The sequence below is a fragment of the Falco naumanni genome, chromosome 1 (assembly GCF_017639655.2).
Source record: "Falco naumanni isolate bFalNau1 chromosome 1, bFalNau1.pat, whole genome shotgun sequence".
NCBI lineage: Eukaryota > Metazoa > Chordata > Aves > Falconiformes > Falconidae > Falco > Falco naumanni.
This window is the reverse complement of record NC_054054.1, coordinates 35,460,305-35,487,827: the sequence shown is the minus strand read 5'-3', so window position 1 is coordinate 35,487,827 and position 27,523 is coordinate 35,460,305. Positions and strand designations below refer to the sequence as shown.

At 36.3% G+C, this 27,523-nt stretch overlaps 1 protein-coding gene across 5 annotated transcripts in view; it reads right to left on the bottom strand.

Annotated features, from left to right (window-relative positions):
* GLRA3 (glycine receptor alpha 3) overlaps positions 1-27,523 on the bottom strand; it is a 92,979-nt gene that overhangs the window by 20,458 nt on the left and 44,998 nt on the right. For all 5 annotated transcript variants that reach the window (XM_040588797.1, XM_040588804.1, XM_040588822.1 and 2 more), the window contains exons 4-6: positions 24,591-24,814; positions 21,502-21,584; positions 8,649-8,786 (exon numbers count right to left, since the gene is read on the bottom strand). In XM_040588797.1, coding sequence (XP_040444731.1) covers positions 8,649-8,786; positions 21,502-21,584; positions 24,591-24,814 — 445 coding nt within the window. The remainder of the gene's footprint in view (positions 1-8,648; positions 8,787-21,501; positions 21,585-24,590; positions 24,815-27,523) is intronic.

Below are 27,523 nucleotides of genomic sequence, written 5' to 3'. Positions count from 1 at the left end.
TGCACCTTTGTAATATTGTGGTTTTGCTGTGGCTGAGTAACAAATGAAGGCCTGATGCTAGTTTCAGACCAGAGCTAAATACAGACACGCACACAATGGACAGATTTTTGTAATGCAAAAGAAAAAACCAGCTAAGCAATTTTTCCTGAAACAGAGGTAATGTTCTTGGTGATTGTAAGTCTAGCCTAACCAGGGATTCAAGTGCACCAGAGGCACCAAAAGTGCTGCACTGCTGCGTGCTGTACCCATGCACATGAAGTGAATGTACTGGTATATATGCACATGATTGTGCATTTGTCTCTCTTACACATGTGCTTTGGTAACAATGCCAGATCTGCTGGGCTGGTATGATTACCATACAGTGTACATAGTAAAACCAATACTGTAGTGGAAAAATGTATATTCCAGTCAGTCTATGTAATTCTTCTTTCTCCCGGAAAGTATAAGTAGCTTTTCTTGGGAGTTAGCATTTAGGTCACATATTCTTTTTTGGTTGTTGCTGCTGTGGCCAACTGTGAGTAACCTGAGGAGAACAATTTTTTACCTTAACACACCCTCACATGACACAGCATCCTCTGACCAAGGCAAGTGATGTTTAAGCAGTGGGCTATGCAGGCAGCAGTATGCTTGTGTCATTAAAGGTACTGCCAGCAGTGTAGGATGTGCAAGGGAAATCAAGTGTAAGTAGTAGCTTTCAGGCCATAAGGAGTCTTTCTTTTCAGTTTTGTCTGCCTCAAACTGCTCCAGAGGCAGTAGTTGGTAGAGCTTAAATATATTTGTCCCCTTTAAGCAACCCTTAAGATATCCTCTGGGGGAAGCTTTTCTTACTGTATCCTTACAGTGTCATGATCATGTTTACAGTTTTCAGCCGAGGAAGGCTGAGTATCTGTTTCAGAAGTTACATAGAAAGTTTTTATAATGGGGAATCACCTTAGGAAACTGAGCCTAGGAAACAGTGTGCCTGAGAAACAATAAAGGTAAGAGTAAAATTTATTAAATCACTATGACATTAGAAATTAATAAGATAAGAAATCAGAAAATTAATGTGTAAACAAAAAAGAAGGAACTAAGCATGCAGAGATTCAACTATTAATTCATGCAGAATGGTGAGATATCTGCTGAAGGTTCTGGTTATTGACACTACTTTAGATACTAGTAAGCCATAGTCTGTCCTTCCTTATCAGAAAAGCCACTGCTAATACTATTAAGTGATCTACTGTGAAGTATTTTATGGATATAGAGAGGGCGGTGGCTTAAAGACTATACAGCTTCAAGATATTACATTAAACTAGTTACTTAATATAAGAATTTTATACTTGATGAATAAAGAATGATTTGAAGATTAGCAAAATTGAACTTAACTAAGGTTAGCAAATCTGAATAAATCTTTATGGAGCCCTGCAGAGTATAAGTTTTAGATCTGGGAAGTGGATATTTTATATTCTGATTACTATACATCTGTCAATATGGATGTAGGCCACACAATTCTGTTTTTACCAGTAACTGATAACTAACAAACAGGCAGCCCAAGGGCTAAAATATTGCTAGCTGTGGAGATTTGCTAACAGAGTCCTGGGGCAATTGAACTGTGATGATGGTCACTGCATTTTCTAGCACTGCATTTTCTTCCTTGAAAAACAGCTAGAGACACAGGTTTAACATGAAATTAAGTACTGAAAGATAGCAGGAAAGGGGAAAGGGAGAATGAGACTTCTCCAGTGGCTAGGATATGCTCAGCCTAAATGGCTGAATTACATTTAGATCCCTAATACAATACAGAGCTTCTCCCATTTCTCTGTCTTCTGGAAATTCCTTTCTTATGCACCTCAATTCTTCTACTCCCCATAAAGATCCTAAGCATTCAAGCTCAATCTGAATTTGAAAATTGTGTTAGACAGAGTATTTATTTCTAGATGTTATTCTGAACCTCTGCAGTGTTTTCCATTTTTAGACTTATAAAAATCAGTTCTTCATTTTATGAGGAAAAGATAACACAGTACAAAAGCCAGCTGACACACTTTTCTCTATAGACAGAAAAGTAGACAGTCCTCTGTTCTAAAATCAAAAGTTAAAGACTTCTTATACGACAAAACAATAGGGGGACTCAAAACAGATTTTTGTATGGATTGATGCAACTTGGCTACTGTACTTTATGACTTTGACTGTTTTCTAATGTTTAACACCTTGGATTCCCAGGTTTTCACTAAATTGTTGCCATTGCAATCCTTTTGAGTTTTCTTGTCTACTCTCTGTACCCTTGTAAGAAGGAAAAAAGGACTGATATTTACTCAAACCAAATGTCTATTGCAGGACAATTCACATTGAGAATAGTACATTTTATTTATATTTATACATATATATACACAAAATAAATAAAAAAATATCTAACTGCAGGCCATCATAGAGTTCCCCTTTGCTGTATTTTTCCAGCCCTTCCCTAATGCTGGTTCTGACACTCGTCTCATCATGAGCTGGGACACGTCAGTGTGCTAGGTAGTAGAAAACCTAGTCCTTTACGTATGTCTGTGTTAGAGGCCCAGACAGATGAAGTTTTGATCAGTATTGTCCTGAAACAAAATTACTCATCATGTAATTAATCAAGGATTTTGTTACAAGCCCTGCATATGTGAGCCCTAATGTTTCAGATTATCAGCTAGTACACAGGATGGAATCATCCTGGCAAAGATTGCTGTTGCCTTTAGTAGGAGTGAAGGTATTGGTTCCAAGTGTCCTCAAACAAAATGGATTAATGATAAAAAGCCCCAAAACACCAAATAGAAAGCTTTTTTACTTTTAAAGTTATTAATGCTAAAATAAATTTTCTGAGGACTATTTTGTGTTACAACTGAAATAACTGTTTGGCTGAAACCAGACATATTCTCAGAAGGAAATACAACTGTACTGCCATGAGGGATGGCATGGACTACCAACACTTTCCTTCTGCGTTTTTTTTACATGCTTTCTTTTTGCTCTGCATCTGCTAAAATAAGACCATAATTAAGCTTATTTGGCTACAAAGCACAGTGTGTTATGTATCACACCACAATCATAATGGCAGATGATTTTCACGGAAAGCGTGGAGAAGGAGAATGAAATATATAAATTGACTTTTCCATGAGGCAGTACTGCTCTTTATACTTTCTCTCCTGTTTGAGTCATTACCAGAATCACCACTAGGCAAGCTGAGTTTACCTTGTACAGTAAAAAGATTTCCTTTTTATTCCTCCCAGAATGTTCCACCATCATTTTAGAGACATTCTGCTTTACTTATTACTGAAATACAGTTAAATACTTTCTGTCCTTTTGCCTTCCTGTGATAAAATTTCTTAAGTACACAAGACAGTCCATAAATTCTGTGTGTGTGCAAAGAGACTGTGTTTATAAAATTGACTATATATAAGTAAAGTTAGCTGAAATTATTTTTATATATAATAAGGACAAGGAGACAGGGTAATAAAGAAGCACTTGGTAAGTGCAGTCTCCAGACACTTTTTTGCAATTTGCACTGAAATATGAATTGCAATTTGAGTATATTTTGCTGATAAAAAGTACTTATAAAAGTACTCAGCTTTTCCTTGTCGTAAAATGAGGCTATAACTAAGATCATGCAGCCTGACTAGAAGCGATGATTTTTGAGTGTCTAGTATATAGAATACATGAGTGCTCATATATTCGGCTGGTGTCTATCTATCTAAAGCCAAGATTCACAAAATGACTGTAAGTATGTACTGCCATTCATTTTTTTTTTTCAAGTCAGACTGTGAATATCAGTGGCATATTGTGGGGTATCAGTGCTGATGCTGTCACTTGCCATTGACTACATAAGTTCTTGGTCAGGAAGGAAGTGATTTTACATAGCTTATTTGGAAACAAACCTGGGGCAGGTGATAAACTTAACATTGATGTAAGACTGATATTGACTGCAGTAAAGGAAAGTTGAAAATAAATGTGGAAAATAGTAACTATTTTTTTTTTCAACTTGATGGCTTTGCACTTGCAATTCTCATCTCTCTCAGAATGGCAGACCAAGCTGCCATTGAGAAGGACCTCCATAGGCTGGAGGTCCCATTGCAACATTATGACAGTCATTAAAGACAAATGTACATTTCTGCAATAAGAATGGGGTAACCTCATGCACTTGTACACTCTGGGGATCAACTAGGTAGGCAGCAGTTGTACAGGGAAGGCTAGGTAGATATCAAGTTGAACAGAAATCATCAGAAGAAATACTGAGTTGAACAGAAGTCTTGTGAGGTGAAAGACTAGTCACATGCTATAATGTGTTAGGAGGGACAGAGGGGGGAGAAGTAGAAACTAAGGAGGATCTGATAGCAACATAAATATCAAGGACGTCTAGATGTAATGTCTCTACTTCCAGGAAAGCTGATCAATTTTTATTCAATGAATCTTTAAGGTAGAATGTGTAAATTTTCATCAGCGCAAGGGAGACAACTGAAGTCTCTTCTGCAGAGAAAAATGCCCTGTTGGACTCAGGCAGTGCTGTTTTGTGTGTCTAGGACTGGTCACATCCTCAGCCTGTCAGACTCTGTTTTTCAATTTTTTTTAAATATATGTGTTTATATATATATAAATATATATATTTATAATTTATCTTTTTTTCAGTGAAGGAATGAGCAGCTTCAGCGATTTCATGCCCATAGAATACCTCCTGGATAAAAACTACAAATACCCTTTTCTGAGAAGTGGACCCAAGGGGTTAAAAAAGCATGGCTTAAAAATTATTGCTATATTCTCTAAAAGAGTGGTTTAGGTGTTTATCAAAACAAGTAGCTGTTTGAGTTCTAGTTGGCAGAAGAAGGCATCAAAGTTATGTCTCCTTTAGTTGCTATGCTGATGGCAGCACAATGGCCCAATATAAGGCGTTAAGTCAGTTGAAGGTAAGGCCTAGAAAGGGCAGTCTACAGGTTGTTAAGCAACTTGTTTGACGTTAAGGGGGAACAAAAGCAATCACGAGAAAAGATCGTGTTTGGGAAGTATGTGTTAGGAGAATGGGGAATGTGGCGTTAAGGAAGCGGGCCATTTTTCGCATCACAGATTTAAGCATACAGACTCATCAGGAAGGGTCACATAGAGAACTCATCGGCTCTGGTGGTGGGTGTAGCAACCATAGCTCCACTGTTTCCAGGACCACTATGTGCAATACTTTGAGCCAAACCCCATTAATCTATGTAAGACTGTTCTGAGCAGCACCATGCAAGTGCAGGTTTAGCGTGTTACCCGTGGTGTATAAATAAAGCCAAGATTCAGAGTATTTCTGTTTGTGGCTGTTAGCCAATGCTATTATGTACATATTCATGCTATCATATATGGGTCTTTTTGCAGTTGTGATTGAACATACCTGCAATTGAAAGTAAAATTAGGTGTTGCATAAAAGCCCAGGGGAGCAATGCATGACACATAGGAGGTGAATGAGGATGTGGTAAAGCAAGACCATCCTTGCAATGGGAATGGTTCAAATGTGATTTTTCTGGTTGTTAATGATTCTACTTCACTTGCCAAATTTGTCACTGTGGAAATGCAATTGAATGTGAAAACATGAAAATGATCAGAAATGTTGCATCACTTCAGAACACAAGACTTGATGAGCCATTATGCTGTACCGTTGCTGAAACTGTTATGTCCCTATATTTAGAAGCAGTTTATTTTTCAAGCTGTGGTTACAGTGATCCATTTTCAATTGGGCATGAAACACTGACGAGACATGCACTGATGAGCTTCCACATACTGTCCTGAAGCTTCAAATTAATTTGTTTCACAGGGAGACTTTTGGGTTTTTTGCTGTTTTATAGGATGTCTTAGAAGAGCTTTCTGTCCTGGGCTGTAACTAAATTTAAATTAAAAACTCTTCTTTGGTCACTTATTGCATACCAGCTGCAGTTGCTTAGCATTCCCTTAAGAATTAATTTTATCTAATCTGTTGTAGGCCAGAGAAACAGGCTTCATTTCTAGGTTTGTTGTTTTTTCTTTTGTTTTGTGTTTTCTTTGTGTGTGAGTGTGTGTGTAGAATCTTAAAGGAGTATCTGTCTACAGTATCTCATATCAAGTGCCTTAAGAAAGCACATTACTGGTCACATATGCGAGTGACATAATGGAGGTAAAGAAACTCTTAGTTGTTGTTTCTTTTAATATAATATTTAGGATTTTTTAGTCTGTGCACAGTAGTTAACTAGTAGTAAGAAAGATATGAAAGGCACTCCCACCCTCCTGGAAATCAAACCAAACCTCTCTAATTTGATTAAATTAACATCATACTGAAGACTTGAACAAAAAATAAATGGAGAAAATGTTATGTTGAAGAGGAGAATGTAGCAAAGGTAGTCCTGCATGAGTAAGACTATCTTTTCTTTCTGGTTTGCCCTGCCAAAATTCTTCTAAATTTGTACCTGTAATTTTGGTGTGGTAACTCAGAGCAGGCCACTCTGCTGCTTCCTCTGGTGAGGACGTACCCTTCTGCCTGCAGCTGGTGTCACTCACCATTGCATTTCCCCCCTCCCCACCTGTCACAGACAGGTCCCACAGCTGCAACTGTACTTGTTTGCTGAGGTTTTTTGAAGTCTTCATCCTGAAGTGTGCGGTGGGTGCCTGCATCCAGGCTTCCCCAGTTTTCTGTATTAATAAATGGCTTGAATTTTTATGGACAAAGGAAATGGCCCAATTATTATTTTTTTTGGCCACAGAAATGCAGTTTGGCCAAAGCAGTACAGAAATATAAGGGACTGATGATTGGCTGCACTGTCCTTTAGAGTTACGACAGTAAACCTTCTCCCAGCTAAATGTGACAGCAGTTCACAGGGGTAAGTGCACTTGTTTTGTAGGTACATTTTGAGAGTCATGAGACTTTACATGAAGTTCATAACATCTGTTGCTCCCGCTTCCCAGCTCAGTTTAGGGCCACAGTGAAAAAGACAATAGATGTAAGTTGACCCCATGCAACCTAGTGTGTTATGCCTAGACATAGCATGTTTTACTATTTCTGCTTGGAAGAAAATGAACCAACTTAAACAGGCTTGAAACATGTTATGAAAAAAAAAGTAGTGGCTCAAAATGAGTGAAAAAATGAAGTTTCAGTCAAAATCAAAAGGTCTAAACTATGATGATTATAATGAAAGTTCCTAGACAAATGTGCAAGAGTACAATTCAGCTTTGGGTGAGGTGTTTGGAAACCACTGGAAATTCTGACATTTTAAAACAGTTCAATATCAGATTAAGTACCACAGTAATTATTAATTCCTCAGAGATTTTTGATGCATCATGTTGTCCAAATGAACTTTGGAAAAATTAGAATACTTTCTACCGCAAATTCTCATTTGTTAATATCACTATACAGGTTATAGAAGTACAGTTACATGCACACATCAAAATGGCACAAAAGCAGGAGAGTCCTAGAAAGGAAGAAGAGGTTGCCTATAGATCTCAAAAGAGACAGAGAAAAAAAAAAAAAGAAAATAAAATTTCATGAGGATTATGGCAAAAAGAAAAAAGAATAATATGAATTTCATTATCATTAACAAAGGGATGAATGAGTGAAAACATCACCATGCTATAGGATATGTATGTCCATTTTTGGAAGGGTTTTAAGGATTAGCCAGGTGTTAGTACTTGACCAGTAAAAGTGCTCAAAATGTCTCTACCAATATCTCCCCACTCTAAATGGAAATTATTAGAGAAACTTTCCCTCCCTTAGGGCACCATGGCATCTGTGATAAAACTCAGTGTTGAAAAGGGCTCTTCCTTAATTTTGAGTGCAACAAGACATCCCTTATGAATGCCACCTACTGAATTTTTTCCCCTCTGCCATTTTGGCAGAATCCGAATGAATCATTCTAATCTTAAATTTCAAGACATGTTTAATCTAGAATCATACCAGAGACCATAAATTAAAAAAGATATGGATTAGAATGAAAGAGCTCTTGATTTTTTTCCCATGAGAAGGTAGAAGCTATGCATTCTTAGCCATTGATACATGCTTTTTGAGGATTATTATGCCTGTGATTGTCCAGTTATTCAGATAATTTTTTTACAATTAAAACTGACTGTATTATTAATGTTAAAATCTCAAATTTTCAAATAATCCCAGAGATGATAAGCTAAACATGGCAGTTCTACAAAGGCTTCAACTTGGAAAGGCCATATCTAGTTTGGACACCTGGCCACTGTACATTAAGGATGTTTTCAGCTTGTTTGCATTGCCCCCTTGCTGTATGAAATATTGCAAGGATAGCTGGCTTGGCAGCTGTGTCCCTTTTTCTGGACTGAGCCAAACCATGCTTAGCGCATAACATACGGACCTTTGGATATCAGTGGTGCTTCAGATCCCACAGTGTAGGTGTGGTCATGGCACCCACTGTAAATATAAAACTCCTGACTGAATTGCTTCTGAATTATTTCAGCTATGTATTTTCTTAAGTTTACTGAAAGAGCAGTTAGATCAGCCTTCAGGTAGATTTGTTTTGTTGTGTCAGTTATTTAAGACTATTATCCTGCACAATGCACTTGTGCATTTTATCTTTGTGTGTTCAATGAGAATATAAAAAAACCCCCACAACTACAACCACAAAACAACCTTTCCAAATTAACAATAAATGTTAAATGTCTTTCCAGTTTTAATCACTAATACGCTTTCCTACCTGTATTGTAATGCTTGGTGCAGTAACATAAATCCTTTTCTTCTTTCAACAGAAACTGTGGCAGAGTGAGACCTTCTGCTACTTGAACTGCTCCCTTTTCTTGCCATTCAAAAATGAGATCATTCATTGTGTATCCAACTAAAAAAAATAATAATGCAACAAACAACACATAAACTCTAAGTCATCTGCAAACTTTGAAAATCAGGGGCATACCAAATAGTGATGACTTAAGTAAATTCATAAAAAGGAGATAACGTGGGAGGTCTGCTTGTACCTGTTAATCACAAAGTGATTATCTGCCATTTTATACCATACTGAAATAGAAAAAAAGCCAGTCTTATGCATCCTTGGTGAAATCTTAATAAATAGGTAGTTTATTAACGGAACTAACAAAAGCATCAAAATAAGTTAAACATTGAATTCTCTTGGGTGATTGGGAAAATCTTACCCTCCCCAGCCCATAAAAGATAAAATAGGCCCTTTACACTCAGTCCTCTTTGTCCTTTTATTTGAGGTGAAATGGTGGATTATCAAAGATATGTTTATGTGTTTATGTTAATTTGAATTGTTAAGTGCAAATTCTTCAAAGAGAACAACAAATTAAAATTTCTGAAGGAGTGAGGTACTAATTGAAAAATACTTTTCTCTGAAACTGGTATAAAACAAGGGAAAGCAATTGATTGTAACCTTCTCATATTAGCTGACTGTGATGTATTATAAAGGCATTCAGTTTTAATATTCAGATTCCTGCACTTATTCATACCTTATGCATGTGTGTATAAAATTAAATAAAATAGCAAAAGCCGTAGTAGAAGTACTAATCAAGGGTAAGCCTTTTTAACGGGCAGGTACTATTTCCTGCTGTTTCCCCCTCTCAGTTGTATATGTGCATGGCATATCAGTGGGGAAAATAGCTCTACTTCCTCTGAATATGCGATATATTATCTTTCCAGTATATCCCTGGCATCTTATTATAATTTTTTTCTCAATAAATTTTATCTGGTTATGGCAACTAGGAGAGAAAAAGAAGGCTTCCTATTCTCATTCAAGTTTCACTAAGAATTTATCAGAATCTAATAGATTTGGACAAAGTGAGATTTTAGGATTGAAATCTAAAACCAGATAGGTTCTATTGTTGTAATAGTTTGAATGACAAAGGTACAGGTTGAGCCAGAAGGAAAAAGGAGTAATTTTTACATCTAAATTATATACCTTTCATTCATCTGTTTTGCTGTTTTGGAATATTTCCTTTCTGCTTTAGTCCAATGCTAATGAGCTGTTGAGGGTAACCTACTGATAACTGGAAATATCTTTTAACCTTTCAGTAACAAATTATAGTTCAATGTATGATGTTAAGAACTTTCTATGAGTTACTGTCTGCCTGCAAATACTGAAAATTTGAGTTCCAGTGAACAAAATAACCTCTTTGGTGTGTGAGCGTAAATCTTTCCTCTATTATTTTCAGTGACTCCATTACTCTTTGAATACATCTATAAATGCTATTCAGTCATAATACCCTGATATGCTGACCTCAAATCTGAGAGATACTTCATCCTTTCTGATCTGTCTATGTTGGATACACCTATAAGATAAGAATTGCTGTTCATAAGTTTAAAACTGTTTTCAACAAATCTCCTTGCTTCTCGATTCTCCACGTTTGTTCTGGGGAGTACCTTTATACAAGGTATTCACAGGCACTCAGGCTGACTGTTGGTTTACTTTGGTATTTTGTTGAGACTGTATGAATATGGTAAAAATTAGATTATATTCTTTTAAATAAGTATTTAATCAAGATCAGATGTTACTCAAGTCATTACAAGCATATATTCACTGTGCAAGGAAACATTTATTTTTTTGTCTTATTGAATCCATGACATTCCAGAAACACAGTCTTAAAATTCACCATTAAATGCCATAAACTATGAAAAAGCAGAAGTACAGCTTTTATCAAACTTTGCATAAATTCAGACAAAATCAGTTGTGTGTAAAGCAGTTTATCATTTGAAGCATGTAGATTATGGCCAGAAGTGATATCCTCTGAGTAAAACTCATTGAGCTGACAAGAAACAACTGCTGTGTCAAAATGTATTTCAATAAATCAGATTCATTCATCTCTAATGCATGCTTTTAATTTTATTTACCCTGCCCACTAATTCTTCTGTAGTGCAATCTATTAAAAATAATAGCACTGCTGATGGAGTAAGTAATTTTTATCATGTTTACATTTTAAATACCCAAATATAACTTTAGCATTTAACACTATAACTCTGTAACTTTGGTTTTGTAAGTCAAAATCATAATTATAAAGTAAATATGTCTTAAAATATAGAGTAGCTTAATGGAGATGTGAGTTTATGTTGTATGAAAGAAATTTCAAATAGTATAATATATATTATATTTCTACTAGGTATATTTAATTAAATCACTATTAAATTTATGGTCCTTTATTAAATGTGAAATACATGGCCCAATCAAACGTGCTGATTGAATTAAGGATATCCAAAATCTTGTAATAATCCTGTAACTGGGGAAGTGACAAAACATTATTTAAGCATATACAACTATTTGATAACACAAAATTGTTTCTAAATTTTCCTTAGTAAGTAGTATTAACAAGGACAGTTATTCTTGATTTTCTGAATGAAAATACTTGGTACAGTTCCAAATAAACTGATGATCTCTTACTTTTGTCCAGTTACTGCATTGTTTTGTTCTTGGCATGGAGAAAATGAAGAAAGACAACAGTGGAAAGTATCTGGTCACCAGCAGAAATAAAGCAGAATCGGAGAAATTGCAAGAACAAACTCAGCCCATGTCCTAGGCACATCCCACAGTATTCTATGCATAAAAGGGCTAAACCCCTCATTGTTCTGTGTTAGAAATTTTCCAGGAGGAACAGCAATACTAATAGGTAATTGGGCTGCCTTAATATCTCAAAAAGAGTAAAATATTTTTGTGTTTTAATTTTATGAAGAAGAATGGCTGAACACCAGTTAGAATGCTCATGGTATTGTGTGCACTGTGCATAAGGGGAAAAGGGCATTTTTAGAGAAATAGCCCTTTAAAACAGTCAGTGGTTACCATATTCTAGTATTACTACAGTTTATGTGTATGGTGTTATATATGCAATGAGCCTAAAAATCAGTCCCCCAGCATCCTAATTTTGGGAGTCTTGCTGATTAATGTATTTAGTATTCCTTATTGAAGTGGCTGGGCTTCCAGCAGCACAAGAAGACATCATGGCAGATTTTGAAATGACCTTAAAGTTCAGTCTCAGCAACAAAGTAGAGACTTAGGATGCTGATACGGATAAAGCACCAGATTGCTTAGTGCCATCAATGGGATGGTGGGAGCTAGGTGCACAGCAAGTAGTGGAAGTGTAGGGAGCTTTGGTCATGAAAATCTTGAAGCCTCGAGGGCAGTGTTGTTTTTTTAGATTTAGGATCCGAGAATTGCCAGTCATCAAATTTTGAAGTATTAGAACTATGTGGATAACTTTAAAATACTGATGCTGCTCTCTGAATTCAACAGGACTATACAGATGTTTCATGCATATGTATTTGCAGTACTGAGGCTTACTAATCACAGAAATAATTAGATGCTGCAACAAAGGTCTCTGCTAAAATGCTTTTACCTTACTAATCTAGATGAAGAAAGTACACTCATCCATTCACTGCTGAAATGAGTTTTACAGGAATAAAAATGAAAAGTTAATTATTTAATTTTCTGTATAAGATTAGCAACTGATTAGTTGAGAAAAAACAGATAAGAGAAGTGAGTAATGGTGCTCTTTTTTTCCAGGTTTATGCAGCACCGGTTAATCTAACTGATTAAGCTCATAATTAAAACTGAGTGTTCCTGAGGCACAATTGCAGTTAAAAATGTTTGATCTGAATACAGTAGTACCCAAATAGTAAAATTCAATAAGACAGATACCTTTGTGTAGTCTTTCAAATTTTGCTTTGATATTCTTGAATAATGGCACTGCTAGTAGAAAGGGCTAATTTGTTGGGTAGATATATGCAGACACAGTTCAAAAAGAATATATTAGGAATAGATTATTCTGCCAATGATTGATAAATGTATACAGGTTCGATCCAGGGTATTAATTTCTCATGAAATAAACAGAAAGCATGATAATTAAGATAACACAAAACATCTTAAACTAAATTCTAGAAATACTAAACCTGAGGTCGACCTGAGCTTTAGGCTCCTACTCAGCTGCTTGTGTTTAACACTGCTTATAGATGTATGAAGCTTATTCTGTAGTAGACATGTATGCTTAGCTCTTGAACCCTGACTTCTTCTTGGGATAAGACTTGAGTGTAAGGTGTTTCCCCTCTGTGATTTGCTTCCATTTTATTCTGCTTTCCATAGGACATGTGTGTGCATGCCTGAAGGGAGTCCCAGTCTATGTGTCTGGAAGAAAAACTGTGAATCTGTTTCTGAGCACTCTTTCAGGGTAAGCTTTTGCTATATAATAGTTATTCCTATTCTTTGTAAATTCATGCTGTTCAGATAGCTTTCTTGGTGCTGCTTTGTGAGAAGAATATATCTATATATATATAAAATCTTATTTGCATTTGCTGCAGCTCAGCATGATATTCAGCTTCAGTACAAAGGAGTTTTTCATATTTGACTGTGAGGTGGTTGGATGATTGGGAAATAGAGCATTATGGAGGAAAGTCCTAGTAGCAACATTTTAGTGTTGAAAAAAGGACAGTCAGTCACTGGCCTTACTGGTATATGAGGACACAGCTCACTTTTTCATTGCTGGTGGAAAAAGTGAGTCTTTTCTAGTACAGAAGCAGCTGAAAGCAGTGGTGGTTATCATCTAGTATAGTGATTGCAGGACCAGGCCAACCTGAGCTAAATCATGTGCATGAGTAAGGACTTCTGTCACTGAAATGCAATGTACTGGGGTTTGGGTTTGCAGGATTTAAATACATGAATGTTGAGAAAAGAATTAGAGATGCCAAATTATGTGTGTTATGGGATGCAAACCAGCTGCTGTGGCTAAAGGAGATTGCAGTTTGCAATGTTGCCTGGCTACCATCCAAGTGTTTGTTCTTACCTAATTCTGCAAAGGTATTACTAATTATGCAAAATCTAAGTGGTGTCATAGAACTGGAAAGAAAGGACAGAAAAACACATTGTTATGTTGAACAGCAGTATTCAGAAATTAGAGGACTGGTTAGGTTACATTAATACTGTCTCTATTAACGCAAGGATGGGGTCTTGCACATCTGTAATGCAAAAGCAGATGAAAATTGTTGGTAATTATATGACAAAGTTATCATCCCAGGAGCAGAAAGTTGCCAGAGGGAGTACTTCTGAGGAAAACTCAAGAACTGTGTGTAAGTGTGCCACTGTAGCCTCTCAACAGCTTTCTTTAAAGAGACAACTCATTTTTAGGGGCCTGATGTCATTCCAGGTAATTAACTAGTGAAGCATGTACTGGCAGACTGCAACCTCCACCTGAGATGAATATGAAGAACTGGCACACTAAGTAGAATAGAAGTAACTGGCAAGTAGAGGGCCTGAAACTGGGAAAGTTGGATCTGGCCTGCAGAAGTTTTTCTTTAGAAAATCGTCTGTCAAAGAGCTGGTGATAAATATGGAAAAATGAAAGTAAAACTCTGTGTGTTCACACTTATGGAGGGAGGAGGTGGAAAAGATAAGGCATTGATGAGGAGTGGTTGTCAGGACTTGTGCCTGGAATAGTTGGTGCAGGGTTTTGAATATCTGGGCATCAAATAAAATGAAACTCTAGTGATAGTCTATTTAATTGATCTAATCCAGGGGTCCTCAAACTACGGCCCGCGGACCAGATATGGCCCCACAGGGTCCTCAATCCGGCCCCCGGTATTTACAGACACCCCCCCCCACCCGCTGGGGGTTGGGGGGGGAACCAAGCAGCCGCAGATGACTGCCTGCCACTGCATCTGCGCACCGGCCCCTGGTTAAAAAGTTTGAGGAGCCCTGATCTAATCTATACAAAGCTCTTTGGCAGAAGATGGACAAGACAGACTAACTCCAGCCTTTAGACAGCACTGAAAATTGTCTAGCTAGAGTGAAATTTTTCATCATGTTCAATTGCATGCTTCAGGAAAACTTGCAAGGAAAAAGAATCTGATCCTGCTGGAGTATTTCTAAGCAGCAAGGGCAACTGTAGTGTCTGGAAAACAGAAAACCAAACTTTTCCCTTGGTCTTGGTCATCTTTCCCAGAAAACCTTATCTTTTCAAAAATGGTGTTGACAAGTTGTTATCAACACCCATATGAGGCCCCTGAAAGAAAAAAGTAGATTGTATCTGTATTTTTTAAAAACTATTTTAACTATCATTAATCTTAATAATAAATATAACCTTTTCATTCATCCAATTTTGACAGTATAGGACGAAAGCCTGTCTTAAACAAATAGGATTCCTTTCAACCCACATCAGTCCACAAAACTCTATAGAACTTACTGGAACCAAGCTATTTATATCAGTTGTATACATGCATGCTAAGTTATGAAGTTTTTATTTCAACTAATTCAGTGTCAGTTGTAGGCATTAAAAGCCCTTAACTTATAGGAGACGCAATGGACATCCAACAAGTTTGTCTTAAAGAATTACTTAAGTATTAACATCTCCTTTTCAAGCTGTCCAAAGACAGTCCATTACAGAAAAACCAAGGTTTGTTATTCAAGACAAGCAATTCCATTGCACCTTCAGAGACTCCACACCTTTGAACCACAATTGTCTTGTGAATTGCAAGATACCCCCTTTTCTACTTCTGCTGACACAGCCTTATTTGCCAAGTTTTTTCTTTTTAAGCACCCTTAGAGTAACATTCCAAGCTATGAAGAATAAACCTTTTAAGCAAACATATGATCCATCTGAATACCAATGTATCTTGTAAATTTTTTACTTGTTTTGTTCTATTCCAGGAAAGCCATGCTTCCCTTGTGTAATTTTACAATACCTACAGGCAAATCAAAATCTAACTTTCCCTTTTGTTCAGTAAACAAGAACATGTATGGCATGAAACAACGAGGCTGAATATCTAGCGCTTTTGTACAAGAGAGTTTGGTTCAACCACAGAATTTATTTTATAGTTCTTTTAATCCCAGTGATTTATCTAAATTCTATTCTACTTTCTTTAATGTTTAGTAAGGTACAGGTCCAAAAGTAACATTGGATTTATTCAGCAAACGAAGTAGTTCTTTAGGTATTCAGCTGAAGCAAGGACTAAAGTCATGTTTACTAGAGTTATTTCTGTTAGGCATCCCAACAATGTGCCTCCAGGATAGGCTGCCTGTACATTACTGTCCATATGAACATGGCAGAGGTTTGAATTGTGCCCTGAATTCCAAGCAACATAGCAGGGGGAAGAGATGACAGGGCTAACAAATTTGGCTTTGACTTGAGGTTAGAATAAATTCTTCTAATATACATTAGGCACTAAAAATACTAGCTTCAGAAATCAACTGTGATGCATTTCAAGGCTAAATTTATGCTGAAGCTCCAAGAAAGCAGAATTTTATTCTATATACATCTGAGCTGCTTTGCAAAGGGCCTGCCCCTTGCACTGCCCTTGACATCGTCCTGATGGAGTCTTTCCCTTGGGAATTACAGGTTTATCCTTCTTAGCCTGAATTTCAGAGAATAACAGTTTGGGCTCTGCTCTCTACCGTATCTCTCAAACCTAATATTCCTTGCAGATACCTATAGATTTTTGGCTGTCACTTTTATATTAGTTTCTATAGGTTCAGCTGCAGCTGTACGACTGCCCTTTCATCCTGTGCTTATGAGGAGATAAAGATTACAAATATCTAGCTCTTTGTCACTGTGTGTCAGATCTCACTTCAGATACATGTAGCGGGCTAAGTGACCCATCTGCAGAGTTGGAACCATAGGATGAATTTTTGATAAATTTTGTGCTTCTGAAATGGAAAGGAGAGAAGGGGTATAGTTTTCACAGGTTTAGGCAAAGGCAGGCACTGATCTAGTGTGTCCGTAATTACTGTCACTCAGAGAGACCTGAGGTTCCCTGGGAGATGAGAAATATACTCCAGTTTTATTATCTATCTTCTGGTGTCTTTGTGCTGTTGTGGGAAAGGAACAATGTGTGCATCATTTTCTGTAATGCAGTAGCCTGTATTGTTATAGCCTGCTTATAGATCTTACCATTTGCACAATCTTCAATTTAGACACAGAAAGGAAAGAAATTGTACTATTCATGTAACAGCATCATGTAGTACAGAATGAATTTTCTCTAAAAATCTAAAAGACAGGTGGATGATTGCTTAGAAAGACTAAAACACCTCCATAAATCAATAAGAAGGCCATTGTTTAATGTATTGAGAGACAATAAGCATAAAAATAAAATTATGAGGTGAACCAGGTGCTTCTTTCCTTACATATGTTGCTTTTGATAGTATATTTCTTCTTTTGTTACTAGTTATTCTTTTCACTATTCTTTGAAAATTCATGAATATTGAATGTCATGTAAAGTTATAATTGTAATATATGAATAAAGGAGTGCTGTGAGATAAAAGTGAAACTTAAAAAAGAGGGAGACAACAAGCTCTAGCACATGAAAGAAAAACATTTCTTTCCTGGGAGACAGGGTACAGAAATAAATATGTATCTAGCTGACATTTCTTTGTATCTTACTCAAACAGAATAAAACTAAAATTATCCCACATGCCTATAGGCTGCCCTGGTGTAAGGCACAGAAATGTAGAAGGGATTATTTCATATGTGCATTTTCATTTGCTTCCTTTCTAAGATACAAAAGCAGCTCATTCTAGTTGCTGAGAAATCATTTGGTAAAACAAATCCTTTAAAAATAGAAGACATTTCCACTTAAATATTTCTCAGACACTTCATGATATAAGTGGAGTACTTTAACCAGTGGCAAATCCAGCTGCTTAGACTGACCTTGGAAAAAAACCCACAAACATTAACTGGTTGAAAATAAAAGTATAAATTGGGAAGAATAGCTATATGTGAATTTTTCTCTTAGAACTGTCTATGCTGGAGCAACAGTATCAATATTGAAGGAAAGTATCGAGTAATAAAAAATTGTTATTTTACAGCAGAGGTAAAACCTATGATCTTTCCTTTATACATAACTGTCAGCCTTTCTTTGCAACCTGGTGGTGAGATGAGTAAGAAAAAGATGAGTGATTTGTTAGGAACAGTCTAATTTGCTTAGTGATACATGCAGGAGCAAGGCTTGCAAGATCAAACATAATTCAAAGAAACTGTGAGATAAATGAGCCTTGTAAATTAATAATTGCACAATGTCCTACCCAACTTGACATTCAGTGGGAAAAAAAGCAATGATCATCACTTTAAAAGGAAACATCTGGAAGCATGGCTGCTGCTGTTTTGCTCCTGCAACCTCTTTGGTTTTTATAACACAACCTGATGATCAGATGATTTACTCAGGACATGAGAGGACTGTGTTCTCAGTTTTGAAACCCCACGTCTTCCACTTCCCCAGACAGTGCATTAACCACCACTGTGACTGCTTCGATCCCCCTGTTTAAGATACCTTACTGTGTACCAAAAGATGTAAGCCGTGCAAGCCACAAGGGAGTATGACACTGTGGCCTAGAAATTAGATCTGCTTGGATGGATTCAGACTTGCAGGGTTATGTCAGTTCTTACCTCAGAAGACTTGCTATGAAGCCTGGGAAAGTGCTAAATGCACTCATTGTCCCTTTTCCTTCTATAAGTTTAAAGAGAACTGGCTGCCTGTTCTTAACCAAAGACACTGGAATTTGGATGTTTCTGCTCATCTTCTAAGTTTTGGAAGTATTCTGAGTTCAGACTGATATAAAACTTTTTTTTTTTTACCTCCAAGGTGTCTGCTTCCCTTCCAGTACATCCTTTATAGAGAAACTGGTTTTGGGCAGTTGAATTCCTGCTCTTGAATGTTTTGGAAGTCACTGTGCCTATCTTCTTTGAATCTGTCCCAAAGTAATTTCAGGGAACTGCTGTCTTGTTCTTGCAAACCTAACTGGTTATTCTACTATCAGACATGTAGGTATAGTCAGAGCTCCCACATGTTGCAAAATTTTCTGTCTCAGGCCAGCTGCTTTGCCTATAGTCTCTATTTTTGAAATGTCTGGAGTTACAGGTAAAATAAAATTAGACAAGGTGATATGGTGAAAGCTTTCTTACTTGTAACTTCCTTATGAAATCAGATTTGATCTTTCCCTGTAACCAGAAGATTTTGAAGCACTCATTTATATTTTGTTCAGCTCTTCTTTTGTGAATGTTGCTTCTCTACTGTGTAAATGTCGAGCAGGGAACTTACTCCCACTGAACTGCATGATTAAAAACAAGATTTCAGTGAAAAATGGTCTGCTGGAAAATACAGTAGGACAACTATGATCTACAGTGCTATTCAACTAGTAAGTACTGGTTCCCTATGGTGCAGTCTGCAGGAATTGTGAGTTCCTGCAAGGCTTCTATAAAGCAAAACAGATGCCTGTTTGTTCAAGAATGCTCAGTTGTTGTATGACCTGTCCTCAAAAAGGCTGAAAAGGAGGAAAAATACAGCTGAGTTTTATGATATTGTTAAAACAACAATTTCCTAACTTTTAAAACACAACTTAAAAAAATATACCTTTTTCTTGTTCAGTCAAACACTATGATACTTTCTATTGGAAGCATAATTGTATATAGTGAATATAGCTGTCATCTGTATGTACTCTGATACAACTGCCTCATATTAACCTTTTATTTAGTCATATTAATTATAAAGGTGACATAGGTTATTAGTAAGATTATCTGCTTGATTGACAGTGGAGTTTTGCTTGAATGCTGAATATATGACATTGCCCTAAATTCTCTGACATTTGCAGCAAATAACTATCTCTCGATTTTAGTCAAGAAAGTTTCTGCTGTCAGATTCAGCCATTGCCCTCATATTGAAAGCCTGCTTTATATTAACATCTGTCCACCACAATGAAAGACAGATCTGGCTTTCATATGCACCCTACAATTTTTTGTAAAAGCATACCATTATCCATACAACAAATAGTTCTGACATACTGACTAATAGATAATTACCTCCTCCTTTTCTTAGACAGTACTTTGTTTCAGTAAAAGAAGAAAAAACCCAAGAAACACTTTAATCAGATTATGTATGTTGTGTTTCTGATCTATAGTATATTTCAAATAATCCAATATGTTCATTCTATACACAGGAAATTATTTTCTGAAATATTTCATTTATTGATCTCAAAACTGTAAATCTAGATCTGACATTAAGACGGGTACTTATTCATCTACTTTTCCCCGTCATTAGTTTTCACAAATTTCAGATTGCTGGAATCTTTGAAAGAATGCTTTGCTTTACTTTATTTCTGGTTTTCACATCATTAGGAGAATTTTTCTGCTAGAAATCTTTCCCAAAGTCCTCTCATTTTAAGTGGCAAAGGTGATTCCCAAATACTTCATATCACAAGGAAAATGAGAATTTAACGCATATGTGTGCCTTCCTCCTCACACATCCTGTGTTAGCTCAGATCATAGCATCAGACAGAACCTTTGGTTTTGTCTTTTTGTCTCTGTGCCTTGAAATGGCATAATGCTTTATGCTTTCCATCCTCCTTTATGTTCTAAGGGAGATACGAAGGGAGATGATAAGTACAATATATGGTGGGTCAAGTTAACAAAAGCTAATTTTATTTATTTCATATAAAAAGTATTGCTGTTAATTGAAAGATATTTCTGCAAAGCCTGTCTTGTCTAAGCTGGTTTTACCTTTTCCTCTGCCTTCCTTAGGATATTGCTGTATAATGCAAACAGAACTTTATAAACAGATTACTTAAAACACATGGAGTTGTAATTTCACTTTTTCTGTTTAAATTCTAGTGTAGCACCATGTTTGGTCAAACTGTCACACCATCTTTGCACTAGAAAGCTATCAGGTCTTTTTCTGGGTTCTGCTGTATGTTTTCAACATCAAGCTCTCTGTACTACTACAAATTCCTTTAAGCCTTGAGTCTTCAGAAGATGCTAGAATTTTTTCCAGTGTTATGGTTGATGGTCAGTTCATACTCATATTTTATCCCTGGCTAGGTGATACCTTGTATGGACTTCTTCCTCCTCATAATTCAAGAGCTTTACAGCCCTTCCCAAGATTTTCTGGGGAGGGTGTACCACTGATCTAGAGGTGCTGCTCCAGTTGAGGGGGTGAGGGCTGTATAAGTGAATATCCTATGTAGGTACATAGGCATAAGCATGTATACTTATCTGTGCTTTGCAATCTTTTACAGTTCTCCCTTGTAGTAAACCCTTTCCCTAATCCCTTCTAGGATGATCAGATAAAAAGTACAGATATGTGGGTGTAACATGCAGGCATGCTGAACAGCTAGGGCAAGAATCTGAAGAGCAGGGACTCAGTGTGTATCATGTTCTTTCCAGCTTTTAAGGACACTGAGTTATTACAGATTTTAGGATATTCACATAAATCACACAATTAAGTTATTCTCATATTTCCTCTCTGTGCTCCTGTATTACTGTCCCCCTGTATATGTGAACATAGAGAAGACTTCATGGTGAATCCCAATATGCATAAATTTTGCATAAAGATAAACTGGCACTGGGTACTTAAATTTAGAGGTAACTTTAGATTTACACAAAACTGCTGATTTGCGGTACAAATAAGGATGGAAGAATCTCTTCCTTTGAAAATCACGTATGTTTCATAGATTCTTTTGGTAAAATAGACGATTCTTTCTTAAAAATTTATTCTTGTACCCTACAAGGGGTCTTTCTACCTCCTACATAGCTGTTGTAATCCTTGAAAAAGTATTTATATGATAATACATTACACAAACTTACAACTTTCCAGCTGCATTATACACGTTTGCACATCCATTGGAAAATTTTTGAGATCCATTGGACAGGACAGTATTAAAGTCAATCTGAAAGAACAGAAAAAAAAAAATATTAAAAATATACCACAAAATGCCATAGAACTGCACAGGAAGGATGCATGAAAACACTGGAAGCCATTAGAAATAGAAGAAAATAATTTTTTTCATTAGAAGACTCTCAAAAGGGATGTATATTAGCTGAACCCATTTCACTTGCTCAGCCTAGAGTGGCTATGTGGAAAAAAATATTACAGACTTTCAGAAAACCAATTTTTTCAGTAGGGTTGCTTGACTTTATGAGAAGTCTAAAGGAATGCAACAACACCATGCTTTTTGTGCTACAGCAGAGTTATTGTACTGTTAAAGTATTTAAAATCCTTCACGTAAAATTTACCCAGATTTACAAGAATTCCGTAACAGATGTCAGCTGCAAATCATGGTGGCAGAGTAATTTATGTGCTATTGTCCTAAAATAAGGTGCTTAAATTGTCAACTCAAAGGTTCAAGATAACATTTTATGATATTGATGGTAGGCTGAAATATGCCTGTAATTTTGAACGGCAGCTGTGTTTCATGTTAGTCCTGATACTTCCTGTGAAATACTTTACAACCTCTTTTTGCAAAAGAGGCATTTTTAAATTTTATCTCAATACAATAACTTAGAGTGATACTTCTCAGAGGAATGAGAAGTATATAAGAAGTAAAAGCACATGTTTTCCCTCACTGGCAATATTTAGGTATCCATTCATCATTCAGGGTCATGACCGCACCTTTCTTCTTGCTAGAAAATACCCTGCCTGAAAATTTTGCCCCATATTCATTTGTCAGTTAGTTGATAGAATGTTCTCCAAAAACCTGAGGAGCTTGAGTTCAATTCCTTATGCATAAGGCTCTTCTAGAATGGCACTGCTCTAATCCCCTTCCCTTAAATACATTCCCCTGTTTTTGGCATTGGGGCTAAAGAGAAGTGGGCAGTAGATGGCAAGAATGGCTGTATATTTCTTTTACCCTACTTTTTCCTTCTCCAAAGCTTCTTGATTCTTTATTTCTATAACTTCTGTTTAGTCTGCCAGTGACAGAGTTACATGAGGAGAGTCCAAGGAGGGAACTCAGGCCAAGGCTTTATTTTCATTTTATTAAGAATGGTTCCAAACACAAAATCTATGTGGCTGGAGACATGGGAAGTCATTTCAGAGAAGCAGCACCTGGACCTTACTTTGTGCTTCAGTAAATATTTTAGTACTTTGTATTAAGTATTCATTGAATCACAAACTGGAAACTTATTATTTTATTGTCTGAATTGTTCCAATGAAATTAGGGGAGGAGGAGATATCAGAGAATGAAAGAAAAAAGCAAATTTAGAAATCTTTTTTTTTTTTGCTTAATATCAGAACATTAACAGTTAGCATGACTCCCCTCAACAAAAGCTCACATGACTCAAATTCACATAACAACTCAACTAGATGCCAATTCTATGTTTTAGAAATTGTAACAGTTCTTAAATCATGAAAACATAAACTTTCTGCCTCCATAAAAAACATAGGAGCTACCTGGCATCTGCTTTCATCACAGTCAATGTTTCCTTTTATAACTTAATTATATTAAGCTATGTATAACTTAATATATATTATATATTATATAATAACATTATTTTTATTATATTATGTTATATATAACTTAATATATATACACATATATATTTATAAAACTTATTCCTTTTATAACTTTATTATATTTCTCATGTTTGTTTCCCCCCCATTTCATGTGACCATGAACTTGATCTCAATTCTATTGAAATTGCCATCCAAACATGCTTCAGTTGAGTGGTGGTGTCTATACTCTGTTGTATGTATCTGGAGGGAGAAGGGCAAGGAGAAGGAGTTATTCGGTTAGAGTGGAACAATTGCCAGTGCCTCTCAGGGTGACTCAGATGAGGGATAATTTATTTTAACTCTACTTTCTACTTGGGTCTGGAGAAGGAATAATTTTTACTTGCTTTCCATCTGTTTCTAGTGACAGAATGCATGTTGTGACACTGAAGAATTATTATGTTTCCAGATTGGCATACTAACCTCCTTTTGGATATGAAATGCTGGTAGGAATTTTAACCCAACCTTTCTCCTCGTGTAAGCTTGACAAGACACTGCCCACCTGCGCTGGAAGGGGGGAGGAAGGAGGCTCCCTTGCCACTGATACATGCATGCAAGTCACATATTATCTTAGTGCACAAATTGTTTCACAGATTCCTCGTGTCTCTTCAAAAAGTCCAATTACCTGTTAATGCAGTGTTGTAAAAGTACACAAAACAAACCACTAAATGGACAAGAGGTAAATTTATTTTGAAAAATGTAAAATTTTGCATAGGTAGGTCACTGTATTAATACCGAATCTGTATCATGCCTAATAGGGCATTAGCATTCTTATATCCAATGCGTTTCTCATTAGATTAGGTTTTTTAAAATAGTGGTAAATGCCTACTAACATCTGCATTAAAGTGAGGAGAAGTAGGATAACTAGATTTTGTCAATACTTATGATTGCTGCTTACAGCTTCTTAAACCCTTCAAAAGTTTACTTTCCACTTTTCTTTCCATCTCCAGCAGTACGTGAACTATTCTTTAAATGTCATGCTTCCTCAAATAGGTCATGTTTCCATGTTGAAGTGCAAATGCAATATCCAAAAAGGCGAGAAAGAAAAAAACATGATGTTGGAGGCTACAGTGTGTGAAACTCATACATAGGCCAGCTCAGGTTATAATACTCCAGGATTATTTGCTCTGTGAAGGGTCCTATGTACTCTAGGCTCAGTATCTGTACTTGAAAGTAGGAAAGATACTTTTCATATTATTTTTACTACATGCATGACTGGTGAAGGATCATTTTCTATTTGGTATTAACAGTGAAAAGTAATGATGATAAAGTTCTGTATTCAAAACTTACAACTACTTTAGTGATAGTTCTGCATGACTAACAACTGAAGATACCCATTAGCAATTCTTAGGTACACTTTTGAGTTTCTATCTGAAAAAAAATAATCATTTGATTAGAGGCTCACCTGATGGAGTAAAGTACATTTCCATTTTTGAAAATTCGCAACAACTTATTATCTGTTGTAACTTCATGAAAGTTGGCACCTTTTTCGTTGGCAAAGAACAAATCAGGTTTCCAAATTGAATCCAGCATGGATGGATCTAAGTCTAAAGAGTCATCTGGATATTCGCTGTATGCAAGACGGGGATCGTTCCAGTTCTGACGGAGAAAGATGTTCACTCGGTAATCCTGAATGAAAAAGAAAACAAGCAAAGCTTTATCAAGCATAGGGATTTACCTTTTATGTCATTTCTTAGCCATGTAATCCCCTGTCCATCTGTGGATGACAAAAGAATTACTTAGCTGAATGCTGGCATGATACCTATTTGTATTAGTGGGGACACAATGCATAAGAATAAAGATGCATTTCAAGGCAACTGAAAAAATCCCAAGCAAAGGAAATCCATCCTCCATGTACAGTTCATATAACTCCATATAATTCTACCGCTACAGTAGCTTTCTCTTGATTTCAAAATGAGAGAAGCATAAAAAGAGTTTTTTGGAGTTACCTTTTTCTGCCCATCTCCTGGTGGGGACACTCCCACTTCCCTCTCTCTGGCAGTGAGAATCTGTCCCACTGTAAGGGAAGTTAAATTAATTTTTTTTTTCTCTCCCTATTTTAGACCCACCACTTAGACTTTCTGTGCCTCAGTTCCTTATTGAAAATTGCGTGAGCTGTAACTTGCCGTACAGCTAGCTGAGGAGGGGATGTGTTCCTCCTCTTCAGTTATGGTGGACATGATGTAAGTCCTTTTGGTAAATTAGCTTAGGTACAAGTGGAGTCACCCTAATGCCTAGACAGTCATGTCTTAATCAAGGGTACATTTACAGAAAAGAGCACCGTGCTTCAAACTTCTGGAAATCATTTTGGAGTCATATATATTCTCAGTCAAAGACAATGTTGTATTTATGGCTGCATATTTTCTTAAAACTTTACCACTGAAAGATGAAAATATTTGTTTTTAAATAAAAGTGAATATAATATATATATAACATACACAATATTATACAAGTGTAATAGCATCTATTACACTTCTGAATGTAATAGAAGTAAATAACATCACTTGTTTGTTGTTAAAAAAGAATAAAAATTTTCAAAAGAAAACTGAGTCAGAACAGGAAATGGTCTTCAAGGCTGAGCAATACAAGTTGGCCAATAACTATGAGTAGTAGTGGTTATTAGTGGTTAGGATAAATAGTTAAAACCCCACTGGTCTAAAATTGTGGGTACTGTTAAAAATCCAGTGTTGTATCAATATTTGGTCTTATGAAACTTGGAACATCCAGCCATACAGTTGTGAGAATCATGCTAACAGACATAATAAATGACAACAGGAACCTCAAAATGCAACATTTACGCATGAGAAATATGCATTTTTATATCTTCAGCATCCTGCTGTTTTGGTTATTTTAATTACTCAGTTTGAATAAGGGTAGGCCAATACGCTAAAAACATGCTTACCAAGCATTTGTTGCTTGATAATCAGAAAATACTGCATATCATATAGAGAAAGTTCTAGTAGAGGATTTTATATTTGTATAACCTTATACATTTTCAAGACAAAGCCAGTAAGTGGAAAACTACACCTGGAGAGTGAAATTAATTCAGATTATTGTTTTCAGCAGACATGAAAAAGGCTCTCTGGCTAAATGGAAGCATAAAACATTAATGCCAGGTAGAAAAAGCTTAGGATTTGCTAATCGAGTGGGGTTTTTTTCCCCAATCATTAATTACTTTAACCTCCCTTTCAGCAAAGGACTGAAGTAAATTTCCCTTTCTTCTTCATCATGGCTAGTGACAGCCTCAAGATCCATAAAACATTCTTAAGAGAAGCTGTTGGTATTTTTGATAATTAGCACCATGGCATGATGAAAGCAGAGGCAGGGATTTGTACTTTACAGATGTAGAAACAAGCTGCTGCTTTTTTTTTTTTTTTTTTTTTTTTTTTCCCTACCTCCAAAGTAAGGCAAAACCCTTAGACCAGCTAGTGCCTCACTGTTCATAAAACTGAGTTTTTGGTGTCTTCCTTGCAGCGTGTGGACATAATACACCCTGAAACACCTTTATTTCTTTGGTTGATATCGTAAATACCACATAGTACTGGTTCTCTTTCTAGATGCCTGTGTAAAATCGGAAGACCAGGAAGAAGTGGGATGTGGGATCCGTGATGGCTCTAGTGCCTGCCCCAACATGTGGAACCCTTGCATGGAAGGAAACATTAGCTGTAAACCTGGGGCACACTGGGTGGGAGCACTGCAGCTCTCAGGACTTCATCTGCACTTCAGCCAAACCCAAGCTTTACCTTTTAGTTTGTATAACCTGAAATTGAAGTATGTCTATTTGGTTTACTTTTCTCTGTAGAATATGATGATCTTATGAATGGGATTACTTATAGAGTATAGGACTTCTCATATGTATAAGACAGAACAAATGAAAAATGCATAGGAGAAAATTGAAATGAAAATGGAAAATGGAGGCAGACAAATAGAGGAATCTGTTCTAGGTTATATTAAGCTACTCTATATGTCAGTTTGCCTAAAGATTATCGTTTTAAACTGTTTGCAGCTTTTAAGATTAAAAAAATCCCAGTTAAATTTTTCATTGAAGCAATTGAAGCTATTTTCATGGTTTTCTCCCCTGAGAATTCTGACTTAAATTGGCTCTCATTATTTACTAAAAAAAAATATATCCTAATATATCAAAAGGAAAGAGATACATTTGACTGCTAATGTATGAAGGACAAGTATTTGTCATCTGAGTTTATGCTCACACAATGCTCACATATAAGGAGCATAAGGCTTAACTGCTTTAATCAGGTAGCATTGTTTAATGCAAACACAGAGACCAGAATTAAACTGCCAGAATTAATATTATTTTTCCTGCAAGAGGATTACTAT